Source organism: Chenopodium album, chromosome 27 (assembly GCF_948465745.1).
Source record: "Chenopodium album chromosome 27, dcCheAlbu1.1, whole genome shotgun sequence".
In the NCBI taxonomy this organism is placed as follows: Eukaryota; Viridiplantae; Streptophyta; class Magnoliopsida; order Caryophyllales; family Amaranthaceae; genus Chenopodium; species Chenopodium album.
In genome coordinates, this window is record NC_137860.1 from 6,272,042 (window position 1) to 6,297,432 (window position 25,391).

General features: G+C 35.3%; 1 protein-coding gene across 1 annotated transcript; it reads right to left on the minus strand.

Annotated features, from left to right (window-relative positions):
* Window positions 1-211: 211 nt before the first annotated feature.
* Window positions 212-25,391, minus strand: LOC145619083 (tRNA ligase 1-like). The gene is made up of 27 exons (XM_081673683.1): window positions 24,996-25,391; window positions 22,729-23,166; window positions 21,388-21,438; window positions 21,176-21,258; window positions 20,758-20,857; window positions 20,489-20,567; window positions 20,029-20,152; window positions 15,904-16,010; window positions 15,079-15,207; window positions 13,698-13,762; window positions 13,446-13,610; window positions 12,963-13,123; window positions 12,841-12,872; window positions 11,521-11,693; window positions 11,216-11,295; window positions 10,015-10,080; window positions 9,650-9,930; window positions 8,922-9,029; window positions 8,675-8,772; window positions 7,828-7,888; window positions 6,814-6,890; window positions 6,653-6,724; window positions 6,313-6,389; window positions 3,212-3,292; window positions 2,741-2,843; window positions 1,689-1,847; window positions 212-905 (listed from the first exon to the last, which is right to left on the minus strand). Exons 1-27 carry the CDS (start codon window positions 25,140-25,142, stop codon window positions 513-515), a joined length of 3,510 nt encoding a protein of 1,169 aa, XP_081529809.1. The 5' UTR covers window positions 25,143-25,391; the 3' UTR covers window positions 212-512.

The window sequence follows — 25,391 nt, forward strand, 5'->3', positions numbered from 1 at the left end:
GGCCAAATGGGTTGTTCTTTCGGAAATGAAGGTAGTATTAAAAAAAAATAATAATAATAAGTTGAACCCCACAGCAATAATTTGTATAAACATTCGCCCAAATTCAAAAATCCCAATTACCAATATATAACTTTGCCGTTGAATGGTCATATTTCCAGCAATAAATTGATCCAAAAATTATATTAGGGTTTAATTGCACAATTGAGAACTATTAGGGCTTAATCGCTTTATCTAAAAATAAAGAGTACAATTTTTTGGTTTTCTACTTTGTATGCCAACATTTACATCCTACCATAAGAGTTCAAGAAAGTCACCAGAATTTACAAACTTCAGTATCAATTAGAACATGAACATATGGAAGCAAGAACAGATATTCTTCAATAATAAGAGTACTGCGAAACTCAAACAATGTCCTACCAAAATTTTCACCTAGTACTCAACATCACTACATCTATTAGCCGCAAATGCACAAATCAATTACAAAGGCTCAAGGGACACCAGAAAGAACTACACTAAAAAAAATCCACTTCGCCTACTATAACAACAGGGGGGTCAATTTCAATACGAGATGCCTTCCCCTGTGCCACCAACTGAGGTAAAGTATTTGCTTCTTTGGCAGCAATTCCTGGTGCTGTCCACAAGGTAACATGAGGCCATTCGTTCTTGGATTCAATCTTTTCACCATCCACTGAGCCAATGTGTGCCTCCAAGGCAGCCATATTATCAGACATCAGTAAAGCAGTCAACTTGACATCTACTTTTCGGTTGAGGAATTGACCAAAGTTAGCCACTGCTATGACACCTTGACTTCTCTTATGAGCAAGAGTAACATGAGCCTTCTGGAGGTTGACTTCCAAATTCTTGTCACTAAAAAAAGGTTCAACCTTGGAGTTGTAATCAGCAATCTGCAGATGAGGCAAAAACAAATTGCAAAAATCAATATAAAAGTACAAGATAAAGCCAGAAATGAGTTTCCAAATATTGATGAAATATTAGGGTCATATACATGATGACTACAAATTCAGAAAAATACAAGTAAGCCCCTCCAATTTAGGCAGATAGGTAAATAAGGACACTCCCTACCTTTGAATTACCGCTAACCACTTTTGGTACCAAAATTATGGAGGATCAACAGGTTTGGGTTATAAAGTTGCTGGTTATACGGTCAAGGACATGAAAATATTATCTAAAAAATTTAACAATCAATGAACTGAATCCATTGTAAGATGGGAACATGTCAGTAGCATCTTCAAAAAAACATTAGATTCCCAAAATTAAATGCAGAAAACAGGATCAACTATACCGAAGAAAGGAGGTTGACAGATTCGTGAGACAGGACTAACAGTATGAGCACCAAGAATCAAATCTTAGAAATGTTGTCATAGGTAATACAAGAGCAAATTCCAGCGTGGGTTCTGAAATAAACTCCACATCAATTAACTACCCATAAAGCTTTAGTAGGAATAAAGGGAGGAAACAAAAAGGCGTAGTCCCATGACATCTTTCTCATTGGATTTAAGTTCCTCAATACTGATTCAAGGACTTTATAGAAAAGGCAAATATGTTTGAAACGGCTGTAAGAAACCTAACTAGTCAATAGATAGCAAATGTAATAATTGAAGTTGAGATTAATATGCAATGCAAGCATCAGATCCATAATAAATATTGAATAATTTGAAAACACTTACATAACTGAGAAGATGACGTATTTCAGTAACAGGCAAACTGACACCAGCATAGACAATTGCTCCAAGCCTTCTCTTTTCAGAACTAGGAGTTATATAATCACCTTTTGCAATTGTTTTTAATTGCTCCAACACACTGTTCACAGCACTCTCGAATGGAACCTGTAAAATTCAAATACAGTCCTCAGCCAATTTGGAATTTGTACATGCAAATAATAGTGACCACAGAAATTAATCTTCAACTGCAATTCAGCACCTAATATTTCAGAATATTCTGCTGTTATTTGAAAAAAAAAAAATCTTAATCAAATGACATAATAATTTATTCCAGACTTAAAGTATATATATCATGAATGTTTCCGTTCATAGAATTTGCGAAAAAAGAGGCAATGTCAGCCTTACTAGAGAGTGAGGGACTACTGGAAAATACTATATAGTGAGTTGTTAATCTTACAGTTACTAACCTTTGTAATCATCAAAACACACTGACTCGAACCCCTCCACCTTTGTGGTCATCAAAAGTTCAAAACACACTCACTCGAACCCCTCCACGCACCCACTGCATGGTCCAAACCCTGAACCAAACCCCACCGCACCCCATCTTTGAAACGGTAAAACCCCACCCCTTCATCCCAACTTCCCACCATGAAACCTCACTGTATGCCCTCATCCCCCCCCCCCCCCCCCCAACACACACACACACACACCCACAAAGATATAATTTTGTTTGTTAACAATTTCAGGAACCACTATACTTTGACTCAAAAATTCTCTAACAGCACTCTACAGGTATTTATAATATATTATAACTATTCCCTCAGTTTCTCTCAATTACAACTCTTTAGAATAGTTGTTTAAACAGCATGTTATGCACTAATCTATGTCCTTCAACAGGTGATATCAAAATTCAGTGGCCTAATTTATCAATCAATACTTCAGTAAAAGGCAATGTAAACCCAGAGAGAAGCCTAGAATGATGAAAACTTAAGATGATGTTAATAATAATTATAATTTCTTAAAACAAATAGCAACCAATAATAAAAGAAAAAGTTTACCTGAATAGAGTTAAGGTATTCAGAATTGCACAATAAAGTCTCTCGCATATGCCTTTCCCAATTTGCCCAATCTTTTGCATAGGAGCCTTTAGTCGAGTCCATTCTGCATTTTAATAACAGCTCAAAATCTAAGACATCTCAACTAAAAAGGGAAAAACTAAATAGAGCTTTATGAGTTCAAGAGACCAATTAATCGCTTTTCTTTCATTTATTTTTTCATAAATGAAGTCTGTAGCAAAAAGTTCAATTTCCGTTATTCGATGACATAGAGCATTTAATCCCTTACTAAAGTGTAAAGAAACTGTCAAAGAACAAAAATTTCATTTAAATATGATCACAAAAATCCTATTTACCGATAAGATTTTGTACTTACAAAAATCATAATTCAAATAAGACATCACATGGCAAGCCATGGTCTGATTTGAATATTGCGAGCACAAAACAATATAACATATCATATCAAACACAAACCTTTTATGCCGCTTTGTATGTAGCTTGTATAGGTTGATCCCTTCCTCCAGCACGGATTTCACAGGATCAGGTAGAGAAGCCCTAAGTAATAAAAAATTCACAAATAGTCATATACTATGCCCCTAAAAAAATTCATACCATAAAACAAATCAACAGACAACACCAGCTTCATGAATGTTATACACTTATACCATTAAAAATTCATATTGGTTTGTGTTAAATGGAGCATTTGTTGATAGCCTTATTTATTTTGAGTTGTGAGAGGTTAGGAAGCCAACAAGATTCCAACTAAGTTCACCTTTGATATGGGGATTTGCCTAGGAATTTGATGAGGCCTCAAGAAAGGTTGTTTCATGCTTGAAAATGCGGTGACATGGGTATGCAGCACTGGAAGACAAGTAAATCTTTTAGAATATCCTTCGCACAAAAAATCTTAGCTTGAACTTTCTTCATACTTTTTTAGTCAGTGTGTTTCTTTTCTGAAGTTTTTAACTCCGTAATTTGTAAATTCAATCGTTTATAGAAGCTTTTGGTTCTTGAATATTTAAAGGAAAACAAGTCAACCCTTTTGATTAACTAGGAGTTAAAAAGTAAGTTTATATTTTCAAATTAAGCCATGACCTGTTAATGTGAGGCAGTAACTGGTTGTATAGGTTAATAAACACATCATAATAACATTGGTTTCTTTTAAAAAATTTTGCAACGAATGCACCGAGGCCTGTAGTAGTGTGTGTTCACTTATGCAAGGAGGAAGCAGGGCAAGGGCAGTAAATTCAATTGAAAAGTGAGGGGCTGAGGTGTCAAGTTCTGTTAGAAAAGTTTGTTATGGGGAATCTTTCTGTTAGAGGGATGTAAGGGAAAACTAGTTGTATTTAAATGGCCTCTGCTGTAAGCCTGTAATAATCATCAAAAGAATATTATTTAGCATTTGCTTAGTGGGAGAGCTCTTTTCCTCTTGAACAAAAGGAGCTCTCTAATTATCCTCAACCTTACTCTAATTACCTCTCGAACCTTGATCAATTCAATACAAATTATCCTCAACCTTACTCTAATTGCTGTCATTACAGAAATCCTTGCTTTAGTTCATCCAATTCCTAGCATTTTTTTAATTAAAATTATTATTTTAATTAAATAATTTTTTTAAAAATACCCTCCCCACCACACACAGCCCCCACACTGCCAGACCACAACAAACCCCACCTAAAGGCCGACCATTAGTTTTCAAAAAAAAAAAAAAAAAAAAAAAAGGCCGACCATTACAGACCACACCCCTGCGGCCCTGCCTGCTGCCCGAGACCAACCCAAGCCCACGGACCCACCCTAAAATCCATCCCAGTCACCCCGAAACCCACTTGAACACTACGCATGTAACCCTAACCACTGAAATCCATCCTTAACCACCGAAACCCACCCTGAATCAACCCAACACACACCCGAAAAAGCCCCTCACCTTGAATCTCGTAGCAAAAAGAAAAAAGGAGAAGGGGCAACAATAGGAGGGGAAGAGAGAAAGGGATCAGTTGGGGAGGGGTATTTATTTAGTTTTTTATAAAAATTAATTATTTGGTTTTTTAAAAAAAAAAAGCCAAAATCATAATTAGAGCTTAGCAAAGCTATCCATATATCTATTCAAAAAAAAAAAGCTATCCATATATCTGAAAAAATCCGATCGAAAATTATGGATATCATATTCGAAATCAATTTAGGATCGGATAGTGAAATTATCAAAATCGAATAATCTGATATTGAAGAAACTAGGAATCAGATATCGGATATCTGTTCCAAAATGTGAATAGTAGTCATAAAAAATTGAAAAACCCAAACGAATATCACTCATTTACTCCTTTAACAGGTGTTGCGCATTCGCGCCCTTTACTCCTACTGACATACTGTATCTCACATTCACTCTCCTATTCTCCTTTCTATCTCATCTATTCTCTCTCTTCACTCCTATTTTCAAATTATTCAGTCTCTTTATTTCTCTCTATTGTCTCTCTTCTATAGATCTATTTTTCCCCCTTCTCATTCTTTTGCAGAGTGTTAGGTTAAAATTTTCATCCACAAAAGTAAGAAACAAGAGAGGGAAGTAGAGAGGTTTGAAATGATAAGTATACCAAATCTTCTAAAATGAGATATATGGTTGTGTTTACCACCAAATGAAGTTGTAAATTTAGAATCACCAACATCACATCATTTAAAAAGGTTTTTTAAACTGAGATACATGCTGGCATCATCTCCTTGGATGTTGTAGACCCTTCCTGTCCCCCTTCATCATTGCTGCAACCATCTTAACAGCAAGCACAGGGGCATCACTTATTCCAATTGTATATCTTGGGGGACTCCTGGGTCTCTGATCTCTAGTTTATATTACCTTCATCATTTCACAATAGATGCACTGTTTACTTCTTTAGTAATGTTTTCGATCAAACAACACAAGTACCCTAATCTCACTTAAATTTATAAAACAATTTTTAAAACATCAAACAACCCCTCATTAAGTCTTACTAACAGTTAATTACTCCCATTTAATTTACGCAGTTAAAGTGTACCGTGAAGCAGCAGTAAAATTAGAATGATGCACATGGGGCACATTAATACTTGTCCAATCTCATCTATTCCAATTCATTGGATTATGAGCATATAAAAACATTGAAACTATTGTGTAACGGAGGTAGTACAATTAATAGGAACATTTTCCTCTCATCTTTAAACACATACAAAGAGAATATCCAAGTAAAATGAGCTTTAAGTTAGGCAATCAAGGACAGTCTATTCCTTATTGCAGGAGTCCAGAGATGTTATATGACTAAAAATTCCCTGACCTCCCTAAGCCCAGGGAAGGCGAAAACCCAGATGTCATTGTTGGTCTCATCCTAGATAGACAGTATCATTTACTAGTAGCTTATATGGTGAGGTAGAGAAGAGAGCAGTGGCGTATGCCCAGTTACAAGTCAGACTTAAAAAGGCCTCTGCATATGTTAAAGAAGAACCAGAGCACAAAAGAACATCTAGAACTCTCTTTTTGCAAACATAGAGATTTCTGAGTTCGGAAAGAAAAAATAGTAATAAACAAAAATTTTCCATTTTAGGATGACACAAACCTTTCAGCTTTGAGCAAAGGCATCTTCACAACTGAACCAAAGCGTTCAATTAATTCAGCTTCAAACTCTTTACGGCTCTAGGGAGAAAAGATCAAAATAGTAAAATAATTAGGAAATTCTCAAAGTAGCTACACTGGAATCAAATAATTTAGTAACTCCATGCCAATCAGATTATCCTAGTTTGCTGCATATTGGTATTTGGGGAAGGTGGATGGAAGGAGATCATAGATACAGTGACAAATGTTTAAACAAATACGTAATGTAAATTTTGGATAGTCAAATTGACAAATGTAAATGCATGAACTTGAAGATCATTTCAAGACAAATGACACTATCATACCTTGCCCTCATATAGGTGGTAAAACATAAGCAGTACATAACCTGCATTTGGAGATGCCTTGTCAAGGTTTCCCTGCCCCACATAGAAAACAAGAAATAATCTTTAGTATAAGTTAATGTAATAAATAACCTCATCCAAATAAGATTGAAAAAAAGCAATACCGGATGGTTTACTCGTTGAAGCACGCGTAGCATAAAAATAGATAATGCATCCAAACAAAAAGGATTTGAATCAGTGCCTGCACAACAGGAAACCCACCGTAAAGTTACATCAATCCAGGAAAATGGTAAACAGAGAAACTTTACTGTAGTATGTCATAAACTAACGCCATAAATAAAAGTATAAAACATATAATAAAGTCAAGGAAGAAGACTTATGAAAGTACAGGACCAACAGCAAACATGAGGGAACAAAAAGAGTTATAACTCACACTTCATAAATATACACTTATAAAAGAGCTTCTGAAGGAATGATATATCCACTCAGCGTACCAAGCCATGGTTCTCACAACTTGAGACAACTCATAATGAACACTTAAAGCAGAGTCGGTTTAAATTTCAAAGAGAAAGTGGTGAAAGCAATATAGCTCTCCCACTTGTGACTTTGTGAGAGCACGTACCAGAGACTATGCATTCACATAAAAATTTAAGAAGACAATTGTGGAGTGTAATGGACATTTTCTTTTCAGCGTCATGAATCACAAAGTTTATGTTGAATAGCTAACAGGCATATTCTACTTAAGTATTGTGCTTCGGGATTCACGACTTGGTGTTTTGTACCTATTGTTTCGAATTTTCACAGAAGTAGCTAATGTCAAATCCTCAGATCAAAATAGGTTTATAAATAGTCGTGTCTATACAACATGCAACAATTGTATCAGATAGGGTGAAATATATATGTTGTGGAGGTTCACTCAGATCACAAGCAATGGATATGCAGCCTATGTTGGACTTGAATTGTAGTGGGGATCAAAACTAATTAACAAGGTTGGATAAGGATTCTGCAGGATTGACAGAAGCCCAATACAGCCATACATATTATTTGGCAGAGACCTAGCATCATTATTCCACCTTTATATTTCAAAATCTTGTTTTCTCCTTCTATTACATAGTGCTCTCATTATAATTCTTTAAAGTTACAGTAGACAGATTAGAAAGAGATGAAGTCAAAGATACCTTCAGAATCAGGTACAACTGGAATGGCAGATGCCCTGCTTTTTCGGCACATTTCCTCAATCTGCAATATAGGAGCAACATTCAAATCCACTCAAGCAATTCTAATCATCAAAAATCCATTCATCTAGTACAATGGACGGCATTTGAATTCAGTACATTGACAACACAGGTAATACACATGCCCACTTGAAAAAAAATTCTGGACGACAAACAAAATTACTAAAACAAGAGATTAACAACAATAGGAAGAGACCAAAAAGACCAGCAACATCCAAGCAATGCACACACGCACATATTCGGTGGTAAAATACAAGTAATCCACACACACACAAACACATAGGTATAACATTTTATATTTATGTTTCTACAACAAGTCACAAGTCCGCTTACGAATTACTTTAGATTCTAAGGAAGTATGAACAGCTCAAAGGTAACTTGTGAGAAAGCTCAAACGTTATCTCATAACAACAAGATAATACAAGTTTTATGATAAAGTTTAAATATCAAAAATCAATTAAACCCTTAATTTTTGAAAGTTCAACCCTTAAAAGTAAGTGGGTGTAAGAAAAAGATTGATAAAGTAAGAGAAACTTCGAGAGTGAGTGGAAAGGTGTAAACAGCATTGAGTTAGAGAGGTAAGGTAGCAAAAGGGTTTTTCCTATAATGGAATAAATTAAAAGTGAATTGAACATTTGAACTTTTGAAGCGCCCAAAACAGAAAGAAAAGTTGAACTTTAGGGAACAGAGGGAGTAGTAAATTACAAATATTTAACAAAAAAAATTATGAAAGAAAAAAGAGATGCCATCCTCACAGACAATGGACACTATCCATAAAACTTGTGCTTACCTGGTTCCATACTTCCTCATTTGGTGCATTTTTGTCAGCAAGCATAATGCAATCAGACTTCCTTTTGCACTCTTCAGCAACTTTCTGCCAGTATCGTCCTGCAAATACACTACACATTCACCAACTATACTAATACAACCAAAATCATAAAGACTTAAGAGGGCAATGAAATTGACATATCAATATTGAACTCGATGGCATAACATATTTATGCTAATGGATGCAACAGATAGTTAGAATATTATGCCTTTCGTAAGATCACCCATCAAACTTTGGACATGACGATCCTCTCCGAAAGCGCTCGGATCATTTAGCAGCTCCCTGCAAAGTGCAGACTTAGCACAGCCTGGTATTCCTGCAAGAAAACATCAAGTAAAAACAAAAATGAGAAAAGCAACATTAGTCATCACTGAAAAGATCATGGAAGAAATTAACACCTATTAGAAAGCAATGTAGAATATAATTTTGACAATATTCACATTACTGAAAAACTATAATTCACCTAATCAGAATAAATATATGAATCCCAGCATATCTTAAACTGGTAAAAAAAAATGTCAAACAATTGCTTGATATTATGGGATTAATTGGGTAATTGGTTAGATGAGTTCTCTTTCCAGCAGACTAGAAAGGATAACAATTAGAAGGGTAGCATGTTTGGTTATCCATTGAGTTTTGTGGCTACATAGAATGATATGTTTTATCAAAGAATAAATACTGGTTGGAACTTTACATGAATTGTAGGATGTGAATCTTGTGATAGTAAATCTTAATTCTACTAATTGTTACTACAGTAAGATGTAACGAAGGAATTGATGCTCTTCCACATAAATTTATGAAAGGACATTGTACTACAATCATACAATACTTTTCTTTCACTCCTAAACCTTAATCACTTTTCTATATCGTAGTAAATGGTAAGTATATTGTGGGGCATAAGCCACTAATTACTTTGTGTAGAGAAGAGGTAGAAACCTGGAAAGAACACTATAAGGCCTTCTTTTCTTACAGCTTCTTTAATAGGAGATGGTGAAATAGGTTCTATCTCACGCTCTCTTTCAAGGTCACCCTCTTCATCCATGTCACCAGCAATGGCCAAGAAATCTTCAGATCTTACCAAATTTCCAGCTGCACCTATGAGTGTTTGATTTGCAGGGCTCCTTTTCGCATATTGTTCAAGAAAAGATTCAGCCTCACTCAGGTAAACATTAGACTTCAGCTGCTTGTGACCACACTTCCGCCTTATATAGACAGCCCTTTCAAGATAGCACCGCCTTACATATCAAATACAGCCACAAAAACAGAAACAATAATAATATTTCCAGTAATGGCAGTACTACCATTCATCCAACATCTTGCTTAGTTCCTTTTGCTTTGCTGCAGAGGTGCCCCAGATTTTCATTTGTCTGCCATACAAATATTTCTTATCAAGAAAGGCAATAGTTCACCATAAAAGCTAGTCATTATATCATACCTTTGATAGATAAAAAAGATCACAAACTCACAGTTCTACTGCTTTTCCATTACATGTATTAGACATTAAACTCCTAGATCATAAGGCAGACAAGACACCACCATTACCCATTAAGACCAAACAAATATCCATCATTCAGAACACTAGCCTTCTCTCAAGCCATAATTACCAAATAGCTATAAAAACATGTCTTATAAAGCAATTTCTACAGCCATCTAATGTGACCTTCAAAAGGAAAACTAAGAAAAATACCCATCCAAAGGCCATGCAGAGAGACCAAAACATATTCCTATCACATGGATGAGGCCAAAAAGAGCCAGCAAGTAGGTGGCACACAGTGATCACTCATACATGGTAGGATATGGCAGATCAATTTTTAATGGCAACATTATCATCGGTAAATATTTTGATGCTCCGAGAATTGTGACCATTCATGACTTGGGGGAGAAGTTGTACATTTCAGCCACCCATACTCTTCCAGTGACAAGATACATTATGCAAATGATGGTTTTGGTGGTTGTTTAATTAGTATACTAGTTCTTCGACAGTCTGACCAACCCCATCCCCCCCCCCCCCCCCTCCACAAAAAAAATGGGCTATTTTAGAATATATCGGAATTGAAAATACCTTATCCATGAGGCTCTTAAAAATTCTCTACAAGACTCAACTAACAAGTACAAAACTAGGTCAATTGACAAGCAAACATCTTAAAGAGAAATAATATGTCTCACCACCTTAGAGAGAATGGTTCAGCTATTACCCTGATAGTTTTGTTTTAGATGGAGGAGCTTTAAAGGAAAGAGCATAGAGGAAAGATATGGTAGCACAAAGACAGAAAATGACCACAATGGGAAAAAAATCTTCTAAATAGATGCTCAAGTCAGCCTTGGTCTTTTCAAGAAACTAAATTTCAACTAATGGTAACCTTGACGATTCAACCAAGACTAGAGGTAAGGTGTCAAACTGTCATAGCTAAAATTAATGTCTTGAGGTTCTAAGCCATAGTATCTTATCATCTCTCTTTTTATCCTCAAGTCTCATAGAAACAATATTGAAAAGTAACTAACCTCAAATAATATGCCTTGTAAGCAGCAGGACCATCTTTGAAAAGGATTGATAAACCATTTCGGATCAAGAAAGTTCGCAACTGCAACAGACAATAAACAAAGAAAGGTCACACAAAAACCAGAGACCAATCATTTGATGATCAAAGGACATCAATATACCATAATTAAAACCGAGCCTCTTCATAACATTTAAATGTTGATGCAAACTTGCAAAGTATGAGGTGAATAAACAACACCCACAACATCAAACTTCCAGGTGTACATGCATGCAAAAGAAGCCTAACCAATCAAGAATATTCACCTACCTTGTATGTGAGAAATTTCAATTTAACCATTAAGTTAGCATCCTCGTCAGCTAGTGAATCTACTTCAGATGCATCACTACTAACATTCACATTGTTGTCGTCACTCATTTCTTTCCCATTGTCAGCAGCTCTATGCTTGCTTCCTTTAAATAAGTTTATGTCAACAAAAAAACCTGAAAACCAAATTATTTTCAGACCTTCCAATAGAGATGCTCAATTCAATAGTACAAATCTTAAATGGTGAACATTTTATTCTTGATAAATTAAGATATGAATATAAATGATACAAGTAGGGTGACAAAAAATTAGTACAATCTAGTGATATACTAGTATAGTGACCGTGTGAAGCAGGGTTCACAAATTATATGGAGTTTTTATTTTTTTTTTTTGAACAAAATTATTATTAAATTGATGAATAATCTAAAATAAATTAATTTTTGTAATTCACCGGTTCAAATAACTTGTTTTGACTTTTTTTATTACTATTCATTAATTCATGTATTTCACTTTGACCATCTTTTTTACAAATACATGAAAACAAATTTTAGTATATAAGGTAATGTTTGATTTAATTCAATGTTTATTCTCTTATATCCATTTTGATCTCCTATTCACTTTCCTTTCATTCCCAAAAGTACAACTATTATTAAATTCTTATTTCTAGGTTAATTGGAAAAAGTGAATAAGTTTAAAAAAAATGTACTCCATAGATAAAGTATGAGAAATGATGAAAATTGTAGTATCTTCATATCCTCCATGTAATTGTACATAAAATTTGAAATATAGTTACAAAGAAAATTGATTAAAAGTTGAACTATATATAGTTTGCATTACTATTGAATAGTAAGTGTCCCACCAAAAAAAAAACATAATTCTACAAATATTAGAAGATACTTTTCCAGTTTGCCCTATTGCAAACAATTGGGTCAAATTTTAAAAAATTTTACCGTGAATTCTCGTTAATACATAAGAGATAATATAGTCAAGTGGGGTCTTGTTGAATTCGTCTCACTATATATTTTAATAATATCAAGTTTTTATAATTTATATTTTTTATGCATATAGAAATGGAGTTAAATACGTTTTAAGACGCATTTTGGAGACCGTAAAAAAGTCAAATGGGGCCAAAAAAAAATAGGGACAGGGAGTAATTAGTTACGGGGTATGTATTTCAAAACTGTTTAACTGCATTAGTTACTGACTGTTTAGTATTCACAAGCATGTGTTTCTTTATACCTCTACCCAAAATACAAAACCAAACAACAATAAAAACCTATCAAATCAATAATACATTCAAATTCAAAACAGATAAAAACTTACCTCTATATAATGGCCATAAGCCAGGATTGCACCTGAAGACAAAAACATCCTTTATGTTAAGACATACAATGCATCGCACGCAGTGCCATAAGATAACATACAAAAAAGTTAAGAATAAATACCTCATTTCTTTCTGGTATCGCTTAAACACAGAATCACTGTGAACATGAATGACCATCTTGAAATGTATATTGTCACTTGAGATGGTACCAGCTTTGTGAAAGTTATAGTAACATTTGAAGGTTGCACGGAATTTTTTTTCTCTCATAAGACGGATCATTTCCTGTAAGCAGTAAATGGAATGGCAGACAAGCACATTAAGTGATAAATTACTCAGGCTATTCAAGCACTATAATATGGGGGAAAAGGAAACTGGAAGATAGAACCAACAACATAGAAGAACCAAGACAGACAGAGTAACAGACAACCAAGGGAAATGAAGAAGAAGCAATCAACAACTTGATATATGACCGGCAGAAAGCACTCAATTAATTGATTAAGTGCCACAAAACTAAATCCACAGTTTAAGTATCCCAGGTGAGACTAATACAAACGACAATAAACAAATCTATCAAAAGAATACATTGCAAATTATCATGTCAAACCTGCAGCTTTCTAGTTGAATAATCAGCTGGATGAGCTTGCAAAAACTTTGTGAGAACAGATCTATCAGCATTCTTGGAATGATCACCACCTTCATCTTTTCCCAGCCAATCAACAAAACTGGGGCAAAAGGTGGAACCAACTTCATCCAGAAGAGCTCTGATTTGCTGCACAACAGTTTCCAAGACCAACGAATCAGCGTATAAAGAAAAAGACCAATTGCAACAAGCTTCACAACGAATAAGTCACATCACCTGCTTCTCATCAGATCTATTCTTAGCACAAATTTCCCTTAATGTTGGTCCTAAATCCAGCTTGGCTGCGAATCGGGGAAAAAAATCATTAAGACTTAAACTAAAAGTCTAAAACTTCACCTAAAACACTTGATATTCCCATAAGAAAGAAAATATATGCAAAAAAGAAAACATCGAGCAAATGGGTAAACAGGATAGTACTCAAATTTCAACCATAGCTTATGAAAAAATATTTCACATGCATGATAAAAAATTGGGATCAAATTACTTTCTTTTTTTTTTCTATCAAACAATACAATATAAGTCTCTCTTATTCAGAGGAAAAGTAAGCATCTGGCTTATTAAATTTGTTTCTATTGTGTGGGCAGTCTGGGCACTACACTCTCTTTCAACTATCAATAGATCTAACTCAAGTACTCAACAATATAGCACAAGTATGATAATTCAGCCGCCCAAAAAAAAAGGAGAGAGAGTGAGAGAGAGAGAACTCCTACAATCACGTGAGTGGAAAGGTCTAAAAACGGTGAGGTGTGCAATTAAGATGGTAATATGCGTGTGCCAATACTAATATAAAGTAGAAGTGGGTACATCATACAAAAACACCTCAAGATGAAAAATAGGTACATCAGCAAAACAAATAATACCCCTTAATTTCAAATGTCTCCTCTAATATCAGCTTATTAAGAGTCAAATTACCAACTTTAAACCACATGCTTTCAAACCCAATCCTTGCAATTCTATTGGCGTCTAGGGCATCAACATATCCAATAGAGGAAAACAACATAACTTTCTCTTATATCCCGTGCATTAGCAAGGGTACACTCTAGTTTCCCTCAAATCTCTAGATATTCCCTTCGCTCTTCTCTATAATTCAATTTGAGCCAAATCCAGCACTAGATAGACACACAGCTTAATTGAGCCAAATTCAGCATTTGACAAGAATTACACATCCTCAAACAGGCCATGAAGCTAATTGGGTAAAACCACGGCACAGGGCTTGCCTAGTAAATTCCTAACAAAATTTATATCCAATACTGCAACATTTAGCGAACAGAAAGCAACACGTGAAGCATAGTTTTAACTCTATTTAACTGCATAACATGAAAATTCCCAGCTTTGCAAATGCCACAAGAAGCTATGTGCCACAAACAAAATTCATTACAACATCAGCTTCAATGTTTACATATCTGTGGTATTCATTAAAAAAAAAAAAAAAAAAAAAAAAAAAAAAAAAAAAGGGGGAAAAGAAAAGAGAGAGAGAGAAAAAAAAGGGGAAAAAAAAAGGAGGAGAAGAAAGCTTCCATGTGCAAAAGAACAGTGAGTCAGTAACAGAACTATAACTTCAACTCACAAATACAAAGTTTAGTGCAGCAGATCATACCCCCTTCTACTGGTGGAGGAGAACAGTCCCTCAAAACCTCATGCAAATGTTTTGAGCTATCCGGGCTTACAATACGAGCAACTAGGCCTTCAAGAATTTCACCTTGCACCTCTGTATGATCCTTTGTTCCTAAACAAAGAAAGACATAAAATCAACTACCATTCTATTACTCATTCTTCATCACAGAAAATGGGCAATGAAGCAATGCACAAGTCCATCCCCCACATGATACCAGCGACCACTACTCAAGATTATGACCCCAATCAAACTAATCCTACCCTTTTTTTTTTACAAACAATGTATCCACAAATAAGATCACTATCATAACTGTTTACAAGCCCCCCCCCCCCCCCCCCCCCCCGCGCACGCACATATTTCTACTGTCTAAAGCCTTTTTTTTACAAACAATGTATCCACAAATAAAGATCACTATCATAACTGTTTGCCCCCCCTCCCCCCCCCCCCCCACACACACACACACACGCACATTTCTACTGTTAATCTAAAGCCTTCTACATAAGTAGTTATCACATGCAGTTTTATGCTTTCTAGTTACAAAAAAATTTAGAAAAATAGCCAAATAATGTACCACCTCCTTTCTTTACACCTTTAATTTTAGTCTGATTCTTAAAAGTACACATACTTGTGTTTAATTCTATTTTTGGCAAACCTCATTATCTGCCTTACCATCCTTATCCCCCACAATATTTATTATACCTTTCCACCCACTCTTACTTTTAATACCATTTTCTTACACCCACCCAACTTAATATTGACTAAGATAAGATAGGCAGTATTTCTTTATTTTATTATTTTATTAGCCACCTGGTATAGAGATATCTGCTACTTCGTCCAATGCCTTGCACACAGATGTTGCAGTTCCTTCTTCACATAAAGCATCAAATGCCGCAAAAAACGATGTCACTGACTTCCTGCAGATACATTTTCATCATGAAAAATGAAATAAGAATAAAGCTACCTATTACAAAGTCCAGGATAATAATATACTATCTTCACTAATTTTTCAAACAATCTGTATTGTAGATAAAGAGAAAGCGGAGGAAATTTTAAGGCGAATATAACTACTAACTTCGAAGAAAAGAGGCCCTATACATCAATTGTGATGAAATAGATCACTGTGTAGTGCAGCTACAGGGGTCGGTGGCGGAAGGCGCGCACTTCATTAAAGTGAGGCACAATTAAGAAAAATTATTTGGTGTATATAAGGGTGTTGTGCCCCGATTTTAACCTGACTTGTCTAGACCAATAAAGGCGGCAAGGCGCTCAACACCTAAAGCCTTAGCTTCAGTGCCTAGGCACAAGGATACATGTCTATACAACAATAACAACAACAACAAACAAACAAACAAACAAACAAACAAACAACAAGCCTTAGCAAAATGATTAGAAGTCATCTAACATAAATCATCATAAAGAACCGTCCACAAAATATGGAATAGAGAAGATAAAGAGACAATATTAAAAAGTTGACGAAAAAACAGAAAAAAATAAAATAAAATAAAATTGTCAGTGCAATGTGAACTGAAAATCAAAAAGAGATCACAAGAAAAAAAAAATAATGAGAAAGTTTTATAAATGAGGGTTAAGAGGAGATAAAAGAGAGGAACAACAAGCAAGTAAGAGATAGGAAAATAAATAGAGTTTGCAACACACATTAGGTAAAAAGGAAAAAAAAAAAAAAAGTATATAACTAAGAGTCATGAGATGTCCTAAGCGTAGATATTCTTCCTCCATTCCTCAATCCCAAAAGGCACATATTACACTCAATTACCCTCCTCCAAGTATTTTTAGGTCCTCCCCTACCTCTTTCATGATCACATCACTTTGCCACTCTTGAAGCTTCCTTACACTTCTATAATTATGACATAAAATCCTGTAATATAACAGGTTCATATTATAGGCAAGCAAGAAGCAACTGACTTGCAGTGACACATAAAGTACAATGATGCCTGAACAAATTTAAAAAACCAAGGTGCTTTGTCATTTCAAACCTAACAACGGAAAAAAGCAGTAACTCTTACTACATCACTAGGCTTTTGAGTGCTAGGAATTAACTTGAGAACAGTAAGATAATAAGCTAGAAAGAGATAGAAATGGCAGCCAAGGGATAGATTGTATTATCAAACAGAGTATTCAATAATACAGGGCCTTCTTTCGAGAGGAAGGTGCTCTCCCAAACAACTTTCCTTAACAATTTTCTGCATACATTCCCGCCTCACCCCCATCTCCTATTAATACCAAAAATTAACCAGCAAACTCTAGAAGCTGCTAGCAAAGGGAATCAAAATAACAAACTCAATAACTAACTTAATCATAAATTACTACTTTACCCTCCCCCAAAATTGATTTCTTAACAACTTCCCTCTCATCAATTGTTAGTATTCTTGGGCCTTCTTGCCTAAGTCTAATGGATACCAGGCTTGGGATGATCCCTTGCATTGAGCTTACTGCAACCATGAGAGCCAATGAGCCATCCCCGTAGCCCCCAAAAGAGGTTACACAACTGAGATCATGAATTCATGACCACATCCATCAGTTAAAAGGATTTGGTTTATAAAAATGAGAGTAAAAATAAATCTGCAAGGAATTGATTTCTAAGGGAAGGGCATATTAGTCTTAGCCTATTAGTAATGACTTGAGGAATAAGTTAGAGTTAGTTATGAGACTTATTCTATAAATAGGCCTTAGTAGGAGGAATAATAATCATCCAGAAAATTATTGTTAAGCTTTGCTTAGTTTTGGAGAGTTTCTTTCCTCTCGAATGAAAGGTGTATTGATTGAACTTTGCTAATCATCAATACAAACCATCCTTCTTCTTCCTCTTAATTCCTCTGTTATTCTCTGAGTATTGTTACAGGATACTTAATTCCTAGCAAATGGTATCAGATTCAGCCTCTGAAATTCTGTTTTCAGCCAAAAACCCAATATATATATATATATATATATATATATATATATATAATGGAGGTCGCTCGCCGGAGCTTTGATTTGGTCCCATTCACTTGAGCAATTCTCCGAAAGGATGGAGGAATCCACGACGAAAATTGTTGATAACCTTCAAAGAAATCTGGAGAAGATATTTGAAGAAGCATTTTCTCGAATTAGAGTGGAGCTAAGTCTGATTCGGGAAGGGCTCGAGGAGGAAGAAAATGAACTTAGTGATGAGAAGCAGTCAACCACCACTGACCTTCCAAGCGGTGATGTAGAAATCAAGATGGAGGAGACAGCCGATTTGGAGATGAGCAACTATGAACAATACTTTTGCTCTGCTGCCGACGGCCTATTTGGTGGTTGTTGCAGTGGTGCGGATGTGGTGATGTCAGTTGGAGGACTGGAGAGATCGGAAGTTTGGTTTAAGGATGCTAAGACAAGTAGATCCGGACATTCTCTTAGTGAATTCGTGTTTGGTAGCGGTGGTGGTGGTGATTTTTTGGGTGGCCCTGACAAAATTGACGGTGAAATTGGTTGCGGAGTTGAGGGTTTTGCAAGGAAACTAAAATATGGGGGAAGGCTTGGTGATTTCGGGGATGGGTTTACAGGTGAAGGTCCAAGGGAAATTGTCGGCGAGCTGGGTGGTGGATATTTTGGGCGAGCCGGTGGTTTTCACAGTGATTTTGAGGGAGTTATGGCTGGAGAACTCGAGCAAGGTGTCTTCGTGAGGGGCGGGTCTGAAGCAAGTGGCTCTGGAGGTGATCCCGGCTGTTGGTTTGCCAGAGATGACGGTGGCGAAGGGTATGAGACCGACGGTGACATAAGCAGCGTTGGTCGTGGTGGAATCGCCGGTACGATCGATCCTTCCCCCTCGATGATTGTAGGACGGGATGGTGATTTTTCTAGTGGTTTTACTGGTGGTGGGATAACTGTGCTCTTTTGTCGGCGGTGAGATTGATGATGAGAGGTTTCATGGGAGGTGGTTTAACGGTTGTTTCCAGAAGAGAAATTACTGGAAGCCTTGATGATTCATGTGCTAGCTTGGAGAGGAAGATAGTAGAAGGTACTAGTAAGGGTAACTTGGTAAAAAAGCAAATTGATGACATGGGTACTCTGCTAGGTCACGTGCTACTTAAACTAAGAAGCTAGCAGATTGCAATCCAACCCAAATCAAAACAGTGGGCTACTAAGTTGTATTGGATCTGCTTACCTACAAAGCCTTTTTTCCTTACAAGGGAAGACACAAATATTGGGATATGGACTTATTGGCTTAAGGCCCATTTTTTCTTCCCCAACAATCATAGCCCAATCTGCCCTTTACCATGCCAATTCTAGTGTACATGGCAGCGCACTCTCAGTCACTGTTGCCTAGGTCGAGAATCGTAGTCGAGGTCGAGAATCCAGTTCCGATTTTAAACCACCTTGAGGACAAGGTGAAAGTTTGAGCGGCGGGTAATGCAAGGAATCGATTTCTAAGGGAAGGGCATATTAGTCTTAGCCTATTAGTAGTGACTTGAGGAATAAGTTAGAGTTAGTTATGAGACTTATTCTATAAATAGGCCTTAGTAGGAGGAATAATAATCATCCAGAAAATTATTGTTAAGCTTTGCTTAGTTTTGGAGAGTTCCTTTCCTCTCAAATGAAAGGTGTATTGATTGAACTTTGCTAATCATCAATACAAACTATCCTTCTTCTTCCTCTTAATTCTGTTATTCTCTGAGTATTGTTACTGGATACTTAATTCCTAGCAAAATCACTTACCCTGACCAAGATAACTATCATCCATTCAAAGAAAATGGATCCCTCCTCCCTCCACACACCTAAACTCCCCTCAAAATTTCCTATTTCATAAATAGTGCAAATGTTCCAAAAACAAAGAAATACAGGCAGAAACTTTCATCTGTTATACAAAAGATACAGGCAGAAACTTTCATCTGAAGACTGTTACAACAAGCTATCAATAAAAAAGATCAAACTGGAAACAACTTTATTAAATACCTTGTAGAGAACAGCCAAACATGGTTTGTTGGAAGCCGCCATTTCCGACAAAAAGCAATTATTTCAGGGGTAGAATAAAATTTGGGTTTACCAAGTCCCAATTCTGTAACAGCTGTCACAACAACTGCAAAGCAACATAAAGTGAGGTGTCGGGGGCTGCATTACTGTGAATTGGCATCAAGGTGTCTTAATAGAGTACTTACTAAATAATTCTTTTTTTTTTCTTAAGCAAGGACTGATTAAATGTTTTGATCATTAATGATTAATCAATACAAAATGCTACAGCACTTTTACTATCTAGTTTAAGAAACAGCCCTTTTGGATCAGAAACTTTCAATTGTCTTCCAATTTCCTATGACCACACCAGATAGATGCACAATTACTATTTAAATTAAGAAAGCATCCCTTTTCTACGCAAGCACCCACAAAGTACAGAAAACGTAGACAATTGGTATCTCACCATAATCTTCTCGAGGACGCTGACCATGATCACCCAAGACCGCGGTTACCAATTCCATTGAAATGCACATGTGATTCCTCTGACAGACCACAAAATGAAAACAAAATGTAACATAATCTAGCTTCAAAAGATAAGATAGTAACCACTGATACTGTATACTAAATAAATTGTAAACTAAGCTTATCAGTTGTCTTCCTGTCATTTACGGATGACATCAAGGTAATTCAATTTAAAAGTTTTCACAAACCATTTATAGATAGCAGGCTCACCTCAAGAAAATCATTGAATTCTGCTTGTTTTTTACTTGCTTGACTGCCCCAAGCCTCACGAAACGTCCTAGCTAGAACAAAAACACCAACTGCAGTGTATCTGCACCATGGAAAGACCTTTGTATAAGGAATTAAAACAGCCAACTGAGGGATATGATTACTGTAAAGTAGGGTCTGCACTAACAATAGGTACAAAGCATAAGAAATTGATGATATTATTCAAGGCTTACAGTTGTCAGACTTCAATTTAATTCAAGATCGGATATTTATATACTCTGCAACAGATAATCTCACAGACAGGAACTGATAGTAAAATATAAAGTAAAACTATAGAATAGAAGCATGGAGGAAAATATCAGATATTATATAAAACAAAAAAGGAGACATATTGATAACACAAGGAAACATGAAACCATACATATTTCCAAAGCTGTTCTTTGCATATGCTCCACCTTCATGCCCAGCATACATAAAAAGGGACCCAGAGTGTTTAAGGGATACCTGCATTTGATCGAAAAATCAACTTATAGAGGTCAAAACACTAAATAACTCAATGACTACATTTTGTACTGTAAGAAAATCAATAGCATTTATAATAATTAGTTGATAAAGTAAAAATTTATCCCTTACTTCCATGGTGGCAAGGCCATTGGAAACCATTTCAATCATCCTCGTTCTAATCTGTATACAAGTAAAGCAAAAAAACAAACAAATAGTTAGCAGTAGGTATGCAAATTGTGCCTGCAACATAGCAAACAGACAGAAATACATATTTACACATTATTTTATGCAAACCTTGCTATAACAAATAGCTTAAAATGAAGTGGGAAAACTGACCTACAAGTATACACACAACAAACCAATATGGATACCACAAGTGACAGGGTCTGATACTCTGATTGGACCATATATTGGTGCAAAGCTTGCTATAACAAATAACTTAAAATGAAGCGGGAAAACTGACCTACAGGTATACACACAACAAACCAATATGGATACCACAAGTGACAAGGTCTGATACTGATTGGGCCATATATGGGTCAAACTCTTTACAAGGGAAATTCATGAAAAAATATAAAAAAATAGCTACACAAATATATTAATTAAATATTTTTAATCAAAGCAATGATATAAATTATGTTCCCCTAGCTTTTTCCTGATATCAATTTTTATCAGCTTTTTGAAACACAGATAAGTGCAACCTGACATTAAACTACAAAAGGGTATTGCTAAAAGCCTAAAAGAAGGAAACTCTATGAAATAGAAGCGGATAAACTTACACAACATATTGATGATTAGACAAACCATGATTATCTCAACATAATAGGAGATAACCAAACTTTTTAAAGCCGCTATTTTGGTAAAAAGAAATTGATCGTAGTTGCCTATAACTCAAGCCTTCAAAGCACAACATGATCCGAGAGATTTTTTAAGAGAAAGTAATATTCAATGGCTGAATATAGCTTATAGTTTAAGCAGAGCAAGATAAGACTACTTCCTCCTCTTAATTGTCTTCTACCAAACCAATTAAAATGCTAGTTTAATCATCAAAGTTCAACTGTTAGGCAGAATTCCTAAAGCATTATTTAGTAAATGTGAGCCTTCCTCTTTATTGCTGGGAATTGGCATCCAAGAAATATATACCTAGATTTACCACTACCAATTTAAATGTGGATTAGCACACAAGACACACAAAATAGTGTCCATAATCCATATGGAAGGCAGACTTCTGCACCAAGTCTAAAATTTAGTAAAAGTTGTGGCTGGTACAGTGCCTAAAGGAATGAAAGCCCCTCAGTATTCTTACATTTGGCATAAAACTAGCATTGTAGAAGCATGGAAAATCCCAACTTTAAATTAAACCAGTAATAGTCATCAGAAATAAAAATAATCAGATATTTCGTAACATCATATTGGGTAAGGAACAATCCACTCAAACAGAATTCACAAGAAATACTTAAAAAACTGTACCTCCTGATCAGACTTCTCATTTTCAAATTTCGGATAGAAGGTAGCTCTAATTTGGGCAAGTGAACTAGTGGAGCTGTCAACAGTAAAATTCTCAAATATTTTCCCACTGAACAATGTGCTCATAGAAGCATTATTCTTCTCACTTAAAGCTGATTTAACTTCCTTTGCCTTGATTTCATTTACAACTTCATTTTCAGGGGCAGTTGAAACACCACTCAAAGTTCCATAAGATTTGGGTTTCCAAAGCACCTTCTGTCCAGGCATTGCACTCTGATGTCGGACCGATGCAACAGGAGTTATAGGAGCATTTGTCTTCCCACTTTGTTCTGGTATGTTAAGCCCACTGAAATCATCAACAACAGCTTCTATCTCTAAGGTTGATGACGATGATCCACCAGGAGCTGACTTTACTTTCCACTTTTCCTCCTTACCTCTTCCCTACACAAATTCAAATACAAAAACAACACCAACCATCCAAGTATGAAAACATAACATAAAGATCTTTATCTAGAACAAGGAACCCTAAAAAATTCACACAAAATTTCTCTTTATTTAAAGAAATATTTTCAGTAATTACATCCATATCAGCCAGCAGTTATGATAACAAGATATAGAAAGACAAAGTTGCTCTCACTTCTAAAAATGATTAAGCATTTCATTTTCAGACTCAAACCTATTTGGACTAGTCCATTTCATCTTCCTACCATCTCCAGCTCAATCCAGCATGCACCAATGGAAATAGGTGGGAGAAAGAAGACCTATGAAGAGCAAAAATCACGCCATTCTAACACAAATACTGAGGATTTACAAAATTAGCCACAATATCTTCCCAAAAAACAGGGGAATTTTTGTGATGATCCCAAGTTGAAACAAAACCAATCCAGACTTTGCATTTCTACCATTAATCCCTCATTTCTAGGTTTCTCTTTACAACTCTACTATCTCTCCTCTGCAGAATCATCAGCATTTTCATATTATTCATTTATTCTTCACACTACTTTTCAATTCCCTCACTCAAAACCCCAACCATTACGTCCATTACTCAAACTTGATAGCCTTTCCCCAATTATAATCGCAATCTCTCATCAAAACCACCCCAACATAACTATACCCGATAAATTGCATTCATGCTCCAAGTAATATTCTTGACATGTCCGTTCCAAATGCCCTACTTACTTCAAACTACATTACTCCAAAATTCCCATACATCCAAAAAATGGGACAAAGCCCCAAATTCAATCAATTTCAAGATTTCAAATTAAGAGTGTGGAAATGTGGCTGGAGAAATTAAGTAACACTTTGCAAGATAAGTTTCATGTAAGCAGCTATCTATCTCCTCTCCCTACAAAATGCATATTGAAATTGGGATATAATATTGGTTTCTTTTAAGAAATAATTTAGTAGTTTCGGATAAATTTTAATTAGTCATGAATTTGTGATAATTGTGCACTATGTTTATACAAAACTGATATCGAATTCTATATTTACCAAAGGAATTGTTTGAATTAAATGTTTAACCAAACTGTTTAAAAAAAAAAAAAAAAAAAAAAAAAAAAAAAAAAAAAAAAAAAATGTTTAACCAAACTAACAAAACGCATATCTTGCAAGATGAAATTGGTTACCTTAAATGAGGATTATCACAATTAAGAATGAACTAAATGTATCACATATTCACATTAATTACCATTCAAATATATCTCCAAATTAACAAATAGTATTAAATAGATTCAACCCTATAATGATTTTTGCAATTGCTGCTAATATACAAAGTCAAAAGATTACTACGAACAGTACCAATTACCCACGGTGTACTCTCCAACCACGAACCGATGCCGATATTGTTCAAACATCCCAACAGGAATCAAATGATACACAGTTTACATACTCATCAATCACGATGTTAATCAAAACAGTGTCTGTGAAACATTTCGTCAAACAGGTGGCGTGCAGTCCCCAAATAACCACATTCAACATACATATTCATAATATCATTTGCCGCAAATAATTTAATCACTATTTAAATTTTAAATGTATAAAGTCTTAAACACTGAATCATACGAAAATTAAAAATTAAAACCAAAATTATTTGAAATTATACTGCAACATTTAATTATACTAAACTATTCAACAAAAATGGAGATAAATTATACAAAACATCCAGATTAAACATTACAAGAACTTCATCACGAATAAAATCAAAAACCTAATTGTCAAAAAAAAAAAAAAAATCATAAAAAATTGTAAGAAAAAGAAAAAATTGAAGTTACCTTTTTCCGCGGCATAGTTGAATTACAGGCACAAAGATGATGAAGATGATGATTGCTTAGAGGAGAGAGAAAACGAGGAGAATACGGAAGGAAGAAGAAGGTTCTGGAAGTTGAGGAAAGAGATGGAAGAATTAGCCTCTGCAACATTCAACAGCACAAAATAAACTGCAATTTTTCAGAAATTCGAATATTAAAGAAAATTCATTGGGTAATTTGGGTAATTTCGTTGGGGTTATAAGTGGTTTTGGGGGGTGATAAGGATGGACTATGATCTCCTACTAATTAGCTCCTTGATTCTATCCATGATTATTGCTGTATACAATTTCCACATTATTCTCTCTTAATTTCCTCCCTTTTCCTAGCCTTGTAATCTTTTGTTACCTTTCTTAGTTGCTA

Bases quoted from the DNA above. Each gene is read 5' to 3' on its own strand.
- LOC145619083 (XM_081673683.1), bottom strand. From the start codon at position 25,142: ATGTTGCAGAGGCTAATTCTTCCATCTCTTTCCTCAACTTCCAGAACC. The intron at 9,030-9,649 runs GTTTCTACCTCT...GTTTTCTTGCAG, and splicing joins CCTTATAGTGTTCTTTCCAG to GAATACCAGGCTGTGCTAAG. The intron at 7,889-8,674 runs GTAAGCACAAGT...CCTATATTGCAG, and splicing joins ATGAGGAAGTATGGAACCAG to ATTGAGGAAATGTGCCGAAA.